We start from the raw sequence: 19,738 nt of genomic DNA, 5'->3' as shown, positions 1-19,738 counted from the left end.
TTTGATTTGCATATTAATATTTTGGGTTCTTTTAATAGTACTTTCAATTTCTTTTCTTGTGCTCTAAACTCTTACTCTTCGTGGAGCCTAGTTGCTTTAGTATTAAAACGTTGTGCTTGGGCAGTGGAGCAAGACATCCATTAACTGAGAGGAAAAACAATCTGAAATGCCACAGGTGGCAAGGCTGTGTACTAAGCCTTTGCACGTTGCCTGTGGGACTGACCTATTGTTCATGTTTTTCTTCTAACAGCTTGTTGTCGCTTTCCTAAACAATAAGGATTGTTTCATTCAGTAGCTTTGTAGTACTGATGTCTTTATATTCTATGCAGTTTCTAAAGTTGAAAGAGTTTAATGCACTTCATCCTTATAAATTGAGTAAGTGTTGTCTGGCTACAGTTTCACCCTTTCCTGTCTTTTCTTTTCCTGCCCTCTTCCGCATGTTCTGCATGGTATCTGTCCTGCTGGTGCTGCCTTCACCTGGGTCCTCTGCATGTGTTTCTAACCCCAGGGAGAAGGAATCACTTTGCCTACTACAACTATCACGCTTACGAAGGTAACGCTATATTTAATACTGTTCTCTCATCAGTCACTAAAAAAATTGCTCACTGTAAATCCTTTGTTTCTTTTTGACAAATGAAAGGCTATCTTGCTTATCTTACTTTTTTCCAAGAAATTGCTTCTGTGAAGTAGTTATCTCTCTTGTCAGCTGCCATTTAATTATTCTATCTGTGACCAAACATCAAATAGATCATGAATGTGCTACCATCCAAAGAGTTCAGCCTTCCAGCTAAGGTTAACAACTAAATTTCATAGGGTGGTTTACAAGCACTGTTGTGGTAGAAAGAAAAACGTTCTTTGATCCGTCTGCTTGCAGAACTCATAGTTAAAAAGTGAATTGGATAAATGGCATGGAACTTGATTGTGCTTTCAATGTTCGACTGCATTGATGCAGTGGATGAAATCTGTGATGATTTTTATGTGAAATAGTGTTTGGACCATGGGTAAAGTGACCTCACTTTCTGCTCTGTGGTGTTCCATAGCATCCCTTCGTATTTCTACTGCCTGGTTTCTGGTGGTGTCTAACATTAACAGTGCACGTCAGAGAAATTTAGCCACATTAGACAGTCTTGTTCAGTTCTATCTGTAGCATTTGAAATTGATAACCTAACCTACAAGTCATTATGGATCTTTGACCCTCCTTAGAGTTTCGAGTAATGTGCAGATATGTCCTGGTTCGGCCAAATAGGCAAGAATACAAAGCCACTTTCTTCTTCATCGTGAAATGTCTACCAAAATACCTTTTCCTTTTCTTAGTCTTTTAGCATCTGTTTCCTCATTTTATTTTCTAGACTGCTATAAAAGTACTGTATGTCTGTCGGTGCTGCTCACCCTTTCATGGCTGTGGAGTACAATACTGGGGTTTAAAGAACTCTGTTCAAACATATGCCTCCAGTGCATATGTGCCTCTTTGATGAATTCAGACTTCCATTTCATGAATGTCATTATTCCAGAGAGCAGAGAAGTTCCGTAGAGTGTGCTGAACTAATCAGCATAGACGAGCTCTGCAGGAACACCTGACCATTGAGTAGAAAGCTTGACATTTGGTTGCATCTCACTGGAAAAAAAAAAATTACAATTTCTTAAATCTTTATCTCAGAGTGTGAAAAAGAGGTCTTAGTACTCTAGAGTCCAGTCTGTCTGTTTGGAACAATGCATTTCAGGATACTTGTATTTATTATAGAAATAACTCCTGTAGAAGTGTCCTTCTGTCAAAACATTGGCTGTTTATATTCTTGCAGAAGAACCTGGTAGACTTCAGTTTCATGCCTGTGCAATTGCACAAATTCAGTACGTTTGCTACTGGAAGTATGTCCTGTTTTTCCGCTTCTCTACAGCTGTTGATGTTGCTGGTTGTATGACTGTTTTATAGACTGAAGATCAGATTCTGCACAGTACGGTAGAGGATGCACTTCAATAGCTTGTGGCTGTAAATACGGCAGTCAGCAATTGTCTTTGTCTTCCAAGTCATGTAAATGAACCCATAAACGGAGATGAATCTGATAGTAATAAAAATAGATTGGATAGACTGAAGTGAGATACGGCAGCGCTTTGAATAGCTGATACTGTCTGTTATCTGTGTATATGGCTGCTGCTGAGTTCAGGGATGTTATTAATGTCAGTTGTTCAATCATAATATTTAAAGGCCAAGAAAAATGACAAAAAGCCATTTTGTTAGGATGTGAGCCTCTGAGATTTATCCTGCAAGCCTGAAATAAAAATTACAAAGCATTTACAAAAAAAAAGAAAAGGCAAAACTTTAAGGCTTTTCTCCCTGCCTCATCACAAAAAAGCAACTGAGCTGTAGAATTGACAGCAAGGGGAGATGCTGAGAATGTGCAGGTGTAACAGCTTGGACAGAAGAATTCGAGGAGGTTGGAGAAGCTTGAAATCCTTGGCCAGGGCAGTTTCCCCGGCCAGCCTTCTTTCTCAGAACAGAACTGCAGTATGGTATGTGGTAATGCTTTCAAACGTTAGTTTGAAGGAGCTTTGTTGTCTGTCAACAGACTAACTGACTCTTCCTTTACCAAAAATATTTACTATTGTCTCTTTCTGCTGGAAGTGCACATCTTGTTTCAAATTTAATAGCAGAATTACCTCCTGAATTCGACGTGATATTTCAAATCTGCCCAACCAATCTCTTAGACTTCTTACTGTCTAAACTCTTAGCACTCAGGAACTCGTGCAGGAAATCTGCTGCTTTTCAAATGTGGATTTAACTAATTTTTAAGTCAATAGGTACAGTCTCTTGTGTGGATGTTTTTGTTCAACTTTGGGCTTACTTGTTTTCTATGATCTGATCTTCATCATTTGGTTTAGTCTGGTTTTAAGTCGATACTACTTCCCAGCATTGTTTCAAGCACTGGGTTAGCTAAATCAATTGAAATTATCTCCAAAGTGGCGTAGGGTTCACCTTTTAGTGAAGTAGTGCATTTAAAATATATATCCATGAAGGGAGGCCTGTCTTGTCTTTTTCTGTCAATCAAAAATGTGCATTTGTATTATGAATCACTGAGTTGATGTGCTTACAGTGACTGTACACTTCTGTTCACAGTTTTTTTTATAATACTGCTATTTTAAGTGTGAATGTTGACTCCTAACTGCATAAACCCAGTCATTAAATCTATTTGTATTGATTGCATCCTTAGCACGGAAAGTGATAGAAAGCCACAGTTTTCACAGGTTTTACATAAACAATTTCACTAGCGACTATAGGTGAATAGTAATATACTATGCATCTTTTTACTCTACACTGTGTGTTTTATAGAGGTTTTTACTGTACGCTCACATGCTTTAGTGTTTCTGAAAACCCTTTTTTCTAAATCACTTGTTTCCTGCCTGGTCTTCGGTGGTAAGGTCTGCTTTCTGATTGAGGGTTACCTCTTGAAATACAAGTTTTCAATTTGTGATACGCAGTATACACAGATGTATATGTATCTTTGTATGTGTACTCTGTCATGGGGGAAAATAATTTGTGAAACTTTGATTTCAAGGGCAAATTGTACCAAGTTTATTTGAACCCTTACATGATGTCACTGGGAAAAGCTTTGTCAGGTAGATAATTAAATTTAATGTATGCAATAGTGTCTAACTTGGTCTCTGGAATCATAGTTCTTGCTTCTTCAGCTTATGGCTTGGAGGCACATCAGGGAGGCACATTCCAATTCAATTTTCTAAGCTTAAAAAAAAAAAACCCCAAAACTAGATGTTTTCTGAACACATTTAGCTCTGCTAATGTTATTCAGTCATGGGTGCCATAAATAGAATACATCTTTCTTCCATGCCATGTGTTTACTTATGCACGCGTATAAAATGAGCAAGTTTGTATAGAATTCATACATTTTCCTTATGCCTCTTGCTGTTTTTTCTGTATTATTAATGCCTACCTTTCTGAGATCGTTGTCCTTTCAAATTTCTGAATTAAAATAAAATTATTGTTGTGTCAGATAAAAACCCCAGATATATTCCATTGCCATCCCTCCCCGCCCTTTTTTGGATCGTATGTATTGCCTTTCTGAACCATCAGAAGTCTTTAAAGTTTGGTCCTTAGCGGCTAAGAACAGCCTTCTTGGACTGTCACGGTTTGGGGAGCAGGGACTTTGCCATAGGTATGGCAGAATCTGTATCCCGCTGCAGTGAGCTTGAGGAATGCATTCCAAACAACATTTAGGCAAGCTTCTAGCTGTTGAAAAACAGGAAATACAAGACTACACTGTAGTATAGTGCAACCTTCCTTCCCTCCTGCATCTCTTCCCTAGAACAAAAAGGCCTTTCATCCTTTTTAGAATTTGTAGTAATTCTCTTCAAGATTAAGATACCTTTTACTGTGGAAATTGGCTTTTACTGATGGATGATTACATGTGTGCTCCAAATAACTTTTAGTAACTCCTTGAATTTTTCTCATTTTCCTGAGAAGAAAAATGTTTGTATCTAGTGCTGTGCTTTTAAAGTAAGTTTCTTCTTGTTACATTGGACACCCCAGAGAAACAAAACAGTCTTAATTTGCCTCAGCAGAAACATTGTGATACTAAAATATACTTCTTACATGAAAGCACATTTTACATGACATGCATCTATATTGAGGATATATGGTGGTGTGAGGTAAACATTTATTAGCAGGAACTTGGTATTGATTGATTATTCACAACTGCTGAACTCAGGAATGAGATCCAGAAGTTACCTTAAATAAACTCTTGAAAAACGTAATTTTTTATCATGTATTTTACAGAATATTTCAGAAATATGTAGGAATATTTTAAAGTTGGTGGGTTTGGTTGTTTTTTTTTTTTTCTTTTTAAGATGTCAGAAATGAAAAGGTATGGGGCGGGGGGAAGTATATTTAGTATAGGGGTGAAATCACTAGATTGTAAAGCCTATTCTGTAATCTGTATATAAAGGGCTTAGAAGAAAGTGCCATAAGAAATTAAGAACAAAAGCCCTAGATAACTAGCCCTGACTTCTATGCCACTTACTTTTAAAATTCCAGTATTTCTGCATGTTGAATAAGGGTTCTTGCCTCCAAACTGAATCTTGTATCTTTTGGGTGCCAGTTTTACCAAAATGGGATGTGGGTAGGAGGAGAAAATGTTTGACTTTTGGATTCATAAATAAATAAATGAAGGAGCTACTCTAGGTTTTGGTGTGTGAGTTGTGGGGAGACAGAATGATTCAGAGAATTGGGGGTAAGCAGCCAAATGTATTCAGTAGCATATTACATTGTCCGCATTTGCTGACATTGAAGATGCAACCATATAAGTTCTGATTAGCATTGTTGAGTATTAAAAACTGCACGCAATTTAAATTGCTGAAGATACTGTATTAGCATTACCTTTTCTATTGTACAGTGATATTAGATGTATGTCTCTATAGATTCATACATTGGGACTTAATAATAGGCTTATCCCTATGCCTGAAAAAGGTTCAGAGGACTGGGTGCCCTTATGTTTAATACTTCTTTTGTGATGGATGACATACTACCATTACGATACTGATTCTAAGTATGTTCAATAACTGGATATTACTATAGTATCAGCACTTAACTTTGGTATTTATAGTACTAGTCTATGGACAGTCATCTGTCTCTCTGATGTCTTTATGTCCCAATAACATCACAACATCCCCAGGAGAAGCTTACTACTAGGAGCACCCATTATACTTTTTCCCATGTCAAAATCATGTAAAACTGTTGGTATCGTTCTTCATTGTTAACCCAGCTTCTTCCCCCCTCCGTTCACTTAGTGTTTTCTCTTCTTTTGTACTGTTGCCTTTCTTTCTTTGTATCTTCTGCTTTTAGTCAGTGTATGGTTGTTAACTGTTAAGTTTCCTCTGTGCTGTTGACTTTTAGTTCCTTTAAATACTGTTCATTGAAGGATTGATAGAGGACTTCATAGACTAAGTGAAATTGTATGGTTAAATGGCTTGCATTCTGATTTTGATAAACAGATCTTGGTAGTAATGCTGGGAGTTTACAATTAGACTTATGGAGGTTCTGCTTATATTGACTTTCATTTAAAATTTGAAGATGACTAGTATCCTACTGAAGACAGTATCGCTGTATGTGCCGTGGCTTTAATAATATCTCTAATGCTTTTTGGGGATGACTTGAAATCATTGTTCATGTCCACAGGTAAGACATTCTTTGTCTTGCAGCCTTCCTTTTTTGCATCTCCTCTTTGGAGGAGAAATTGGAGAGAAATCAGAAGTGGCAGTATTACTTTAGTATCTGATAGTATTTAAAGTTGTAGTGTTTTCTGGGAGGTGGGGAGGATTTATATGTATGCCAAAACCCATCTGTGTTAGCCTGTGAAGGTAGCAGCTAAATCCTGTGCTGCATCCAGTGTATCTTGTGAAATTTTATTCTATTTGGACAACATGTTCTTCTGGGGGGAGGAGGAAGACGAACTTTATCTTTGACCTCATTTTCTGTGAGATGAAAATATAGGTCAATGGGACCATAAAGATGAGGCCACAAACGCTAGTCCTGTATATCAAGACTAAAGCTGTCATAAGTAAACACTTTGTAAGATTCTTTTTTAATATTGCCCTATTTCAGTATCTGATGGATAGGAAACAGTTTGGCATGTTGGCCACCTGATAGTAGATATTGCTGATAATCTGTACTTTTAGTAAGTTCAATAAATACTATTATTATAGAGATCTGCAGATATCTTATTTTCTGAATCTTTTAAACCCATATTGGTATACCCATATAAAAGTGATTAACAAAAATTGTATTCCTTAAACTACTAAGGAAATAGAGAAAGTTTTTCTAAGTATGTTCAGAATAGTAGTTCTTGATTACTTTGTTCTTTGCACTTGTAGAAAACAGCCACTCTGAGTGGGCTCTGTCTACTTTCAATGTTTTTACACTACAATGAACAACTAAGTTCCCAACAAATCTTGAAAGAATATCACTCAGTTATTTTTTTTGGTGAACACTGCTACTCTGAACTAAATTGCAATAATGTAGAGATATTGTGTATTTGAACTTTAATAACTTGCAAATTAATATTAGTCACTTGCTGTACAGATGGTTCTGACTCCAGAGATAAGCCAAAGCTCTATCGTCTACAACTAAGTGTCACTGAAGTTGGAACAGAAAAATTTGATGACAATTCCATTCAGGTATGGAAAAAAGGCAGACTCAGATGACAGAACTGATCTGCTCTCTAGTCAGTTATGTGTAATTGCGGAAACTAGTAAAATATTCTGTGAATACCTTTCAAAGCTAGAAGGGTAAAATATTTCTGCAATTTTATGTTAATGGTCATAACTCTGATTTATTTTATTTCCTCTCTCTTGCTTTAAGAGGAAAGTAAGGCTTTCATTATTTAAAACAGGGTATTCTTTTTTGTCACTGGATCAAATGGTACATATCAGTGTTATCATAACTGCCTAATGGCTTTCAATTCCTAGTCTCAACCCCTTTGGGTGAGGCAGGATTTCTTAAATATATAAAAAAACCCCCATAGCTGTATGAAGTTCATGCCAGGGAGTCTCTTATAGCACCCTGGGTCCACGTCACTGCAGTTAGTTGACTTGTAAATACTTGCATTGTGAGATTTCGCATCAAAACAGGAAGTGGAAGAAAACAGTTCTGAACAGCATATGACCAAAAAAGTGAAAAACTTTTCATTAATGGATTTCTGCTGCACATTTTAGTTAAATGTGTGTTTTATTATCTCTGTTGCAAGGAAAACTGAAGTGAAACTCAACTGATTTAGTACCACTCCTCTGTATTAAATTCATAAGCAAGCAAAGTTAAGTTACTAGTCTGTAAATAGGGTGAGCTGCAGCTCAATCTTTTTATTTTAATTTCTGCTGCTGTATAATTTAGTTTATTCCATGTTAATTAATTCTATTTCCAGTTATTTGGTCCAGGAATTCAGCCTCATCATTGTGACCTCACTAATATGGATGGAGTTGTTACTGTAACCCCAAGAAGCATTGATGCCGAAACCTACGTGGAAGGTCAGCGTATTTCAGAAACCACTATGCTGCAAAGTGGAATGAAGGTTCAGTTTGGGACATCTCACGTGTTTAAGTTTGTGGATCCCACTCAGGACCATATTATTCCTAAAAGACCTATTGATGCAAGTCTTATGGTCAAAGGTCCGAGACACAAAACTGGGTGAGTAAAATTTATTTTCTTCCCACTGAGGTGAAGGGGGGAGCCTTGGAAAAAAATAGAGAATGAGAGCATTTATAAATGGCCTGTGACTAGAGTATGACTTTAAGTGAGTTCTGAGTAGCTGCTTTTAAGTGTTAAATATATAATAACTTTAATACTTGAGCTCCACCTTGTGATTTTTTTAGGATTGGCAAGTGTCTTTTTCATTATGAAGTATTCAGACAAGTTTTCCTGATGCTCACTTCTGTGTTAAAAGCAGTGGAATGCCTTATTTTAATGTATTTCAAAGTTCATCCAACCTCCAGGAAGAGTAAAGAATTCGCTGAATGTTTTCAGAGAGCCTGGTTTTTGCTTTTTCTCAGATAGTAACTTCTAAAATTCCACTAGAAGGATTTGGAAATTAAGTAGGGAAGTCATGAAATGGAACTGTCAAGATAGGGAACTAAATGTCTCCATATAGCAACCACTTTTTACAGTGTGATTACTTATCTTCTAGTTTCTGTGTTGCAAGGACTAACGGTCCAGAAGTCCGTCCTGTTGTTTCTCTGTATATTCATATTTTTGATAGGTGCATAATAAAAATATTGGTTATAGATTTAGTGACTTCTAGGGGCTCAGGTATTCTGTTTAGTGACTATAGAAATATTCAGGAGAAACGATCTTAAAATCAGACTTGTATAGCATGGAAAAAAAATAACATTATATCTTCCATCCTCTCTGGGTCCAAAAGAGGCTACTATTGTAGTATACTGTGGTTTAGAAAAGAAACAAATTGGCTTGGAGACGAATGAGAGAGATACCTAGGAAAAGAGGCTCTTCTGGCTAATCTGCTGAGTTAATAGAGATGTATACTTTAACCATTATTTTTTCTGTACTTTATTTTAATGTGGAAGTACACTGTGTGCTTGTTGTAGGACCTGTCTGCAGGAAGACCTCCAGCCATTTAGCTGTCATGTAATATTTCTACTTAAATCTTGAGTTCATTCTGCATGTAGCCTGCAGATCAATAAACAAATGCTCTTGCAGGTTTACATAGTCAACCGCAAAGCACGGTACTACTGCAGAGCTTTATCTGGACAGCAAAATCTCTGGCAAAGGGTTATTGCTGCTTGAACAATCAAATATTTTTTTAAATCTTTCGAATAAGCAGATAATAAAATGCATTACTATGATTTATGAATGATTTACATTATCAAGATTTTTGTACATTTAGTACTGAAGAGCTGAGCAAAAAATTTTATCAAGTCTACTACAGTGAATACAGTACCTTGAACATATTTTTATGTGGTTTTATATTTATATTATTTATGTTTATGTATATTTGTATTTTCTCACTTGACTGGGGTAAAAAATGTAACTAAGAATCTGTTTTTCCAAAGGAAATGATCTGTATAAATATTTGTAGTGTTTTTCTGTAAAGAATTATTACAGTGTTTTAAAAAGTTAATATTAACTGGACTTATGGTATACCTCTTGAATATTGATTTACTGATTATAGCTGCTCTGTTCCTTGTTTGTTAAATGCTTAACAATATAATTTCTAAAAGTACTTGAAATGTTATCTTCCCTTTAGAGCCGTTCAGGAAACTACATTTGATCTAGAGGGAGATGTTCACAGTGGAACAGCATTACCAGCAAGCAAGGTATTATATTATGGCTAAATTAGCAATAAATAATAAAAAATCATGTGTAAGATAGGTCAAAATTATAACATCAGTAGTATTCAGTAAAGCGCGGCCAGTTCATCATTCTCCCCAGCCATTTCCTGTTGTGGGTGGGCTTGGGTATCATGTGCAGCATTATTATTATTACTACCACTATTTGTTATTTTTCCGCAAAATGGTTCTATTTAAGTTTGTATTAGCATTTGGCATGCATTCCATACCAAGAATAGTAACTTTGTTTAGAAAGGGAAATTCCTCAAGTCTGGAATAGTTTCTCCCCAAACTGACCTATTGAAGGCAGAGTACATGCAGGTAGAGATTCATCTTAGAAATGATGCATCATTATCTCATGTGTGTAGCATATGACTATTGTCATCTGCGATAGGGTAAATAAAAGTTTTATAGAAAATGTGAAAGGATGTTCAATTTTAATTTAACTAGGCTTTTAAAATCTAATGGATGTGACTTTTGACTTTAATAGAGCTCATGTACACGCATTGACTAAACAAACTGTCTCTGCAGTCATAGTTATAAACATTTTATGAGGTGAAAATCTTTTCTTGCTTTCTTTCTGCACTGCCTTTCTGTTAATAAATTCTGTGCCAGAGTTGCATTTTCCAAGAGCAAACAAATAGAGTAAAATGACACAGTGGTTAATGCCTTTCTTGGTGCTATGATCACATGCCTCAGATGAAATGAGAGAATGAATTATTTCAGCAGTATGAAATGTAGTAGTCCTCCCAGAAATGCATTTCCTTTTGTGTTTTATTACTACTATTATCAAATTGAAATACATGTAAAGAAATTTAGTGATATTGGTGTGGCAGTGTAGGTATTAATAATACTCTGATAGTCTTAATTTTTTTTTTTTTCTTGCCACAGACTTCTGATTCAGGTGTTTTCCTTTCTTTGTAGCTTTGTTTGTGAAAATGCTTTCTTTTATCTTGGATGCATTCTTTACCTCTGATAGGAATTTATTTAGTGCCGTTTTGGAAGAAAAAAAAACCATCTTTGTAAACTATTAAAATGCCTCAAGATTGTTCAGAATTGGAGTTTCTGACATTATTGTATAGCATACCTCATTCTTTTCAGACTCATTAGAAAAATACTTTTAGTGGACCTAGGGAAGCTTGGGAAATCTTTTCTTCTTTTTTTGAGTTGTACTGTTTAAGAATGTGCATGACATCTTGTTAAATCACTGGTGAATCACTTGTTTTCTAACAGTTGCTCTTATGAGTTTGCTTTTCTAGTTGGAAAAGGGTTAACAATAACTTTCATTAAAGTTCTCAGAGACCTGGTGGTGAAAAGTGATTCATGGATTGGCATGTCAGTACTGAAAACACTATTTTCTTCAAACTCTTGTTTTGAGATGCGCTTTTTGATAGGTTTTCTTGTGTCAAAGCAAATTATTTAGTCCCAGAAATTTCTTAGGATATGTGGAAACACTTCATAATTTACTGATGTTTTGTTTTCGACTGTTTATACTGAAAAATAATTGCTACATATTTTGCTGCTTAAAGCAGTATGTTTTTCCCCTTCCTGATAGGGTTTGATGTAATTGGAAATCATAAATTAAAAGCTTCCTATTAAGGAGCTTGTAACACTGAAAGAAAACAAACGAAATTGTACATAAAAAATTGCATAGTTTGAATTGCCACTTCTTGTCTTGGAAAATTACGTACTGTCTAGCAGATCAGACTTGCCTTCAGAACAGGATAAATTATGGCATGGATCAATAATGTAAGCACTTGGAGCTATTGCAGAAGCCAGGTAGGGGAGCATAGCCAGTTTTAAATCTGTTAATATGTTTAACTTTGTCTCTTAGCTAAAGTTTGCACTAACTATTCATTCTTACTTTGTATTGATAACTATGCAACTTTTAAATAAAGACATTTGAGATTTTCATTATATGTTCTTGCTGTGCATTAACGAATAGCTGCCCCTAGCTGGCCATTGTCGTCTTTTGAATTGCAAGTGTGCTCTTCGATGCTTCGTTGTGGTGAAAACACCTGATGAGTTGCTGGATCCTGTGCTGTACTCTTCTCTTCTGCTTTGCCATCTCTTTTCAAGCCTCAAATTGACACTTCATTTTAATAGTGCCAAGCACAAATACTGGCTAATCCAATGTTTGCATGCTAAGAACCTGTCCTGCTGTTTTGAATTAGAGCACCAGCAGGCTTGATGGTGACAGGACATCATCAGCATCCAGCACAGCCGAACGAGGAATGGTGAAGCCGATGATTAGAGTAGAACAGCAGCAAGATTACCGCAGACAGGAAAGCAGGTAGGAAATGTGTAATCCATTGCTTCTCATAATGGAAAAAACTGGATACATTTTTCTGATAGATCAAGCAGTGTGTTAAAATATTTTAAACTACCTGATTTTCCCTATGGAAAATGAGATTTCCTTTGAGATCTCACTCCAAATAAAACCCAGGATTAACAACCAAAGCAAAAAACTTAAGAATATTTAAAAAAAAAAATTCCTTTGCTTCAATATTCTTTTATTTGTAGTTCTCTTTTTGCAAAGCCAAGCTGATAGTCACGTCACACCGTTGTTGATTTGTGGTTAGGCATGTTGTATGAAATGCTTTTAATAACAAAAGTACAATTATTTGAAATTTTCATTGTCAGTGGCAAGATGATGTGGTTTACTCTGGAGAGGGAAATAACCAGATCATTTCTATTTCTGCGGTAGTGTTGTTGGCAAGTCTTGTGAGCAAGAATTTAGCTACCTCTGAATGCTTGTCTTGTTATGTAATTTATAAATACATATAACACCTCCTTCTTGATTTTTGCTTTTATGATGTAGTGGCTGTTATTAGGTAGATAAATGCTATCCCATTTTGCTCATAGGCCCTTTTTTCAGGTACAGGACGACACTTTCCATGCCCTGCATATTCAGTTTGTTTCCAAAGCCATAGTGGAAAACACTGACTTTAAATCGTATGCCATTTTCTTGCTACTCAGTCTCCATGTATTCATAATACCTTGTTCAAATTCAGTTTGTGCCCATCCAAAAGGACTCAATTCCTTGTTAGACAATGTCTTTTAATATTAGCATTGCTTCAAAAATTGTCTCTATTTTCCATCATAAATAGAGAAGACCTCATGGGATGCATCCAAAGATGCTGGGAGTTAGCTGACATCATTGCAAAACTACTGTCTCATCTTTGAAAGGTCGTGGAGATCAGAGGTACCGAATGACTGGAAAAGGGCAAATACTACACCCATCTACAGAAAAGACAAGGTGGAAGATCCAGAAAATACGGACCAGTTAGCATTAATTCAGGCCCTGGGAAAATTGTAGAACAAGTCCTTGTAGAAGCTATTTCAAGGCACACAAAGGACAAGGAAGTGGTTAAGAAAAGATAGCATGGATTTACTATGGATAAATCATGCTTGGCCAACCTGACTGGCTTCCATGATGAAACAACTTGTGTAGTTAATAAGGGGAGAGCTCTGGGCATCATATCATCTACCTGATTCTAGCAAGGCATTGTCACAATCTCTCAGAACATCCTTGTTGATAAGATATGGTCTGGATCAGTGGACCACAAGACGGGTGGAAAACTGGCCAAACTGTCAGGCTGAAACGGTGATGGTTAATGGCTCAAAGTTGAACTTGGCAGCTGGTCGTGAGTTGAGTTTCTCAAGGTCGATATTGGATCTGATACTACTCAATAACTGTATAAACAATCTGGGTGCACAGGATTGAATGCATTGTCACCAAGTTTGTGGGTAATACCAAACTTGGAGGACAGCAAATAAGCCACAAAGAAGAGACACTGTTCAGAGACACCTATGCAACAAGAATTGCATGAAGTTTAACAAAAGTAAATGTGAGGTCTTGGACATGAGACAGAAAATGCCAAGAACAATGTAGGCTGAAGTCTGACCATTGGGACTGTAGCTAGCTCTGTTGAAAAGAACCTGGGGTCCTGGTGTACAGCAAGCTAAACTTCAGTCAGCAGTGTATCCTTGCAGCAGTGAAGGCAAACTACATCCTGGGCTGCATCAGCAAGAACACAGCCAGCAGATCAAGGGCTGGGATTATCCCACTTTACTTGGCTCTTGTTAGGCCACACCTGGAATACTGTGTCCAGTTCTGGTGTCCCCAGTTCAAGAGAGAGATTGAAAAACTGGAAACAGTCCTGTGAAGAGACATATCCACCAAGATGATTAGAGGATTAAAGAACCCGACGTATGAAGAAAGGTTGAAGGGATTGGGTTTTTTCATTCTAGAGAGAAGGTGCCTCAGGGTGGATCTAATCACAATCTTCCAGTACCTAGTAGTTATAGAGAAGATGGAGGTGCTGTCATCACAAGGATGCTGGTTGACAGGTAAAGAGGCAACGAGCAGAAGTTGCTTCAGGGGAAAATTGTCTGGCTATAGGGAGCGGGGGGGCGGAATCTTCACTGTGAGACCAAGTGAACACTGGAATATGTTGCCCAGAGAACTGGTAGAATCTCCCTCGCTGGAAATTTTCAAGGTTCTGCTTGACAAGGCTCTGGATAACCCTGGATAAAGCCCTGCTTTCAACAGAAGGTCGGAGCACATGATCTCTAGAGGTCCCTTTCAACTTAGGCTTCTGTGCGATTGTTTTTTCTCTGGAGTCCAATGTCTTGGTCAGTTCTGATAAAAATAACATATTTATGAAAAGAATTACTGGGTACCTAGAGTAGGAATAACATAGCCTTGATAAGAGATGGCTCAGGGCAGATCTTATCAATGTGTGTAAATACCTGATAGGAGGAACTTCTTTACTGTGAGTGATTGAACACTGGAACAGATTGCCCAGAGAGGGTGTGGAGTCTCCATCCTCCAAGATACTCAAAACCTGACTGGACAAGGTCGTGAGCAACTTGCTCTAGTTGACCCTGTTTTGAGCAGGGAAGTTGGACCAGATGATCTCCAGAGGTCCCTTCACACCTCGGCGACTCTGTGATTCTGTGAAAAGAATTTTTTTCCAATCTTAAGAAAAATACAAGACTGTGTTGCTGTCTACATAAATCAGCTTTTAAATTTAGATGAAGTGCTGTGATAAATGGATGAAAGGTAAGGTAAATGTGCTGCAGGGTTAAAAAGTGCAGTGATTCAAGTTGTAAAGCTTCTAGTATGAAGCTTCTAATACCTTTAGGTGGATTTATTATTCACTAGACAGAAAACAGAGTTCAGAGATGTGAGTGGTAGAAAGAAAAAAGAAAAAAAAAAAGCAGAAAACTGTGCTTCCACCTGAACTGAATTCCTGATGTTCTAGTGTTTTGTAGCAGGGACGTCTTTCAAATGTTTTCAGTGAAGTTACAGTAGAACGCAACTCGGTTCTACTCTGCACTCTCTTTTTAGAGTGCCTGGGCATCTTGAGTGTCTTTTTCAGAACTATTTTTATTAAAGTTGCTGAAGATTTAACTCCATCTTGTTAAATTGCTAGTGTTTTAACTGTAGTTTTTCTCTCTCATAAAAGATCAACAAAACTTCTTTGTGAACTTTTTATAGCCTGTCAATTTCTTGAGGCTTCTACTGTTAATATTTCTTGAGTTCTAGCTGTGCATTTGTATGTGTATGAAGATTATTAAATTTCTGTATTTCTGCCTTTCAGCAAGAGCACTTGTTATAAAGAGGATTATCTTGTGCTATAGTTATATATTTCAAAAATACAGAGCCATCTGTAAGCTGCATCTTTGCTTTTTTAAATTTTTAAAATTCCTTCTGAAGACAATACGCATACCAGTCTTACTGTTACTATACACCGGGGGTTTTTTCACCTTGGTACCTGTGTGCAGAAAATGTTTTGAGAGAGGCATCCAAATTATACTTAGGTTTGTGATAGCTACAACTGCAGAGATCTTTTTTTATCACCAGCGTTGACATTGCTATTTTATTTCTCTGTATATCTTAAACTATCACATGCTTTTTCTCAGATATATTCACTGGATTGAAATTAACAAATTAGTGAAGTCAGGCTGTCAGATTAGGGAATGCCAGGCAATGAGTTGCTCAAGTAAACTGAATTCTTCCCCTTTGTGGATGTATTTTGTGAATCTTTAGTTAGGCTTCCTCTGGGATACTCTGTCTCATTTTGCAAACTGTAAGGACAGTAACCGTGGAGTGAAGTAACTGCTATGTTAGTTTGAAGACCCAAAAAATCTTCACTGAGCAGTTCCAGTTTCTTGTTACTCTACAACTAGTCCACCTCTGTACTAAGTGTCCTTGTCTGTTCTTTTTGTGTGTGTTCATCACTGCTGTTCAGTGATGAACAGCATTGAATAACAAGGCAAATAAGACTTTCTTCCGGTCACTCACTGAATGGGTTGAAGACCAAAGATTAGAACTTGGCTGCCTTATTTTTTCAACTCTAGTCTCTAGGGAAAAAAAAAAATTAAATCTGAGAGCATAAATCCGATTTACTTACTGGGTATGGTTGTTCTGATTGAAATGTGATTCTGTGAAATAAAAGATAATTACTATTTAGTTAAGGATTTTGGGCATACATCCTCGTTAGATAACTGACTTCAATTAGTATGAGCAAGCATATAATAAAAAAGAAAAAAGATCATTTTTTGTCTTGGATACCCTTCAGGAGTTCTTAAAAATGTATTTGGTTGGAAATGAGAATAGTGATATGTAAGTGGTGTTAATGGAATGCAGACACTTACCTGATTCGTAATTTTTAACATGCCTTATAAAACTTATACATAGCTAGTATGCTGGCTAAAACAACCACACAAGGACAGGGGATTTTTTTTTTTTTTAAATGCAGTTTAGCATAGACAATTAATCTAGGAGAACACAGAAATATCTGGAGAATGGTATTACTGTTTTCAATGCAATTTTAAAGTGTAATATTACCTGACACTATACTTACAGAGGAAGCAACCCCTAATCAGTATTTTATGGCCTTGCTAGACATACCCTAACTACACTTTTAGACTGGTTTAGCTCAGAGGATTTTCATCACCACAGAGAGGATTCTTTTGTAAAAGCAATAGCACAAAGACAATATATACTTAAAATTTATCCTGTAACAAAGCAGGTTGGCTAGCTGCTATCATATCAGAAGCACAGAGAGTTATTTTAACTTAAATTTCCAATTTGCAAAACTTAATTAGAGAGTATTTCTTTTGTGTGTGCTTAGGGAAGGCAGAAAATGGTACATTAGTTGAAGGAAACTCATGCTGAGGTAGCTAAAATAATTGACTTACTGCATCTGTTCCTAGAGAACTAATTTACAGGTAAAACTAAATTAACATTTTTTTAAAGAAGTCTTTCCTCTTCCTACTTCATATTCATTTCTCTCTTAAAGCCAGTTTCCAAAATTCTGTAAGCAATCTTGCACTAATCCATATCACTTCTCATCTCTCATGCCGCTTTCCCTCACATTGGAGGGAAGACTGAGAATCCTGTTCCTTCCTTTGTGCTGAAAGGGATCACCATCTTTTTGTTCTAAAAAAAAGGAAATAAATCATCAGCTGAAATCTGTCACTGGTTTACCAGCCAATTTGTTGAAACGTTTCTTTGTCTTACTACCATTCCTATAATGACATTATTACCATACCATAATGACAGATTAAAAATTTCTCTGGAGTTGTCACTATAGTTCTATTTTGATAATGTTGTGTGAGTATTACGTTATTCTTCTACGGAAGTAATTAAGTTCTCAGTAAAGACGATGCACTTCTGACAGTGTGGAGGTAGCGAGAAATTAGTTCATCTTAAATTTTTAGCAGTAAAAACAGAGGAAATGCTACAATTTTATACACTAACTGGATGCTCTTCAAAAAGAATGCGTGCTGTCATGTTTGAAATGTAACTGAACTGGCAGAAATTTGTGTACATATTGCCCTGCTGTGCCTGCTGTTCCTTAACTTTCAGCTTCCCAGAACTTCATGTTGGTGAGCTCTTTTTCTAATAAAGCATTATTTAGATGACATAACTGAGTTCTCTATTGGTTTAAGTTTTTGCAAGTGTTAAAAAAAAAAAAAAAAAAAACAAAAAACCAAAAAACACCAAAACCCAAAGGTACCCTTAGTTTTTTGATTGAATATGCTAAAATTTAATATTAGATCTTTTAACATCAGCCTTCAAAGTTATTTTGTGGATTTTTGCTACAGGAGATAGCTGAATAAAGGCCTTCAGTGTCCTATCTCTGCTTGGTGGCATAACTAAAATTTCTCAGGAGAATGAGGGTTATATAATCATATTACACTCCTTTCTTTATCAAAGTTGCTGAGGAAAGTAGAAAGCTACCTATTGTGTTACGTGTGGTTAAAAATGGCTATGGCATGCAGAAGACGTTAAGCTTTTATGTATTTCCTAAAAATAGGTGCCTAACCACAGAGAACAGCTCAATTAATGCTTTTGCTTAAGGGAGGAATGATATAATGTGCTTAACCTTTTGTAGACACCAGAAAAATCAATTTTCTGTTAATTTTTCTCCTCTGTGAATTCTCTGATAGGTACTGATAAGAAAGAGCGCTGCAGTCAGTTTAAGTGAGGACATAGTCCTGGGGCTCATAGAATAACTGCTGTTTCTTAACATAGCATAGCAACAGCCAGGTGAGGGTAGGGGCTAGATTTTACCTCCTTTTTTCTCCTTACCAGAAGGACGGACAAATAAGCTGACCATGTTCTCATCAGTTTTGCTATCTTTAATGAAAGATAGCAAAGTACATTTGTTGTAATGGAGATGATGTTTCAGGTAAAGCTTCATTCACTTTCTTTCATGTGTCCATGAATAATTTGTTATTTGAATCCTGTCAATGGCAGGTGGCAAACTGATCCTATCAGTCTGACACACAGCGCCGAAGAGGATGTTCATTAATATCACAGACAAGTCTGTATTTTGATCTGTTGTCTTGCAGGCAAATATAGCTTGAATGATTCTAGGGGAAAGGTAAAAAAAGGGTCATTTTGGGGAAGGATATTGTGTCAGCATTTGGAACCAGTGTATTTGGAGAAATCTGTCATTTTACAGTGGAATTAATACCACCCGTATGCATTGTTTGTTTAAATTTTTGTCATCTTTCTTTAGACCTCAGGATACCCATGGGCCAGAACTGATACTACCTGCCAGTATTGAATTCAGGGAAAGCTGTGAGTAAATTGTGAAGTTATAAAACTAACCTCTTGACATGTTTTTCTATAGTGTAATATTTCAGTCAGTTTGCAAACTTAAGGATAACTTAAGTAAACATTGAAAAGAATAATGACTAAACAGATGATAGCTAATCCAGTAATATAATTTATTTTGTTGGGGAGGATGAACAGACACTTCAGGTATTGAGGCAGGTTCATGCATCTCTAATTCTAATTGCATTTCAACTCTTTATCTTCAGATATTCAAATTTAACTGTGAAAAATTGTTAATCCCACCTCCTCAACAGTACATTGGATTCATTCTCTTCTATACAGTTCTCCATGCCTTGGATAACAGATTGCATCTTGGTCAAAATCCATTTTATATAAAATCTGATTAGGTTTAAATTTTCATTTAGAATTTAATCTTTTCTTATCTTGGTCCCCACGTTTTTAAGGTCTCAGATCTGGTAGAAAAATATCATACCTGAGATTGTCCAGACTTCAAATATTTGAAACTACATAGATTTGTGAGCAAGCAGAGACAGGTTTTTATTAGTATAAAATTCCCTATAATAAGGGAGCTAAGGAATAGAATGGACAAGGGAAAGCTTGCATTTTCCTGTTCCCTTGAAGATGCAAATTTTCAGTAAAGAGATAGGAAATAGTACACAAATGTTTCCTGATGATCAGATTTTCTAGCTTTATATAGAAGTGTGTTGTTATTGTGCCTAAGTAACTGTAGTACATAATAAACAATTTAGAGTTCCAATTCCTGTAAATCGCTCTCCTCCCCCCCGCCCCTCCCCT

The 19,738-nt window shown here is 36.4% G+C and overlaps 1 protein-coding gene across 1 annotated transcript in view; it reads left to right on the top strand.

The window, feature by feature from the left end:
* The window catches only part of MLLT4 (myeloid/lymphoid or mixed-lineage leukemia (trithorax homolog, Drosophila); translocated to, 4), a 95,781-nt gene that overhangs the window by 14,014 nt on the left and 62,029 nt on the right, over positions 1–19,738 (top strand). Inside the window, exons 8-12 of the mRNA XM_009329204.1 lie at positions 7,088–7,182; positions 7,926–8,188; positions 9,762–9,831; positions 12,018–12,136; positions 18,885–18,946. Of these exons, the coding sequence (XP_009327479.1) occupies positions 7,088–7,182; positions 7,926–8,188; positions 9,762–9,831; positions 12,018–12,136; positions 18,885–18,946 (609 nt within the window). The remainder of the gene's footprint in view (positions 1–7,087; positions 7,183–7,925; positions 8,189–9,761; positions 9,832–12,017; positions 12,137–18,884; positions 18,947–19,738) is intronic.

Source organism: Pygoscelis adeliae, unplaced genomic scaffold (genome assembly GCF_000699105.1).
Source record: "Pygoscelis adeliae isolate BGI_AS28 unplaced genomic scaffold, ASM69910v1 Scaffold77, whole genome shotgun sequence".
NCBI lineage: Eukaryota > Metazoa > Chordata > Aves > Sphenisciformes > Spheniscidae > Pygoscelis > Pygoscelis adeliae.
Note: the sequence above shows the minus strand (reverse complement) of the source record. Positions and strands in the feature narration are given on the sequence as shown.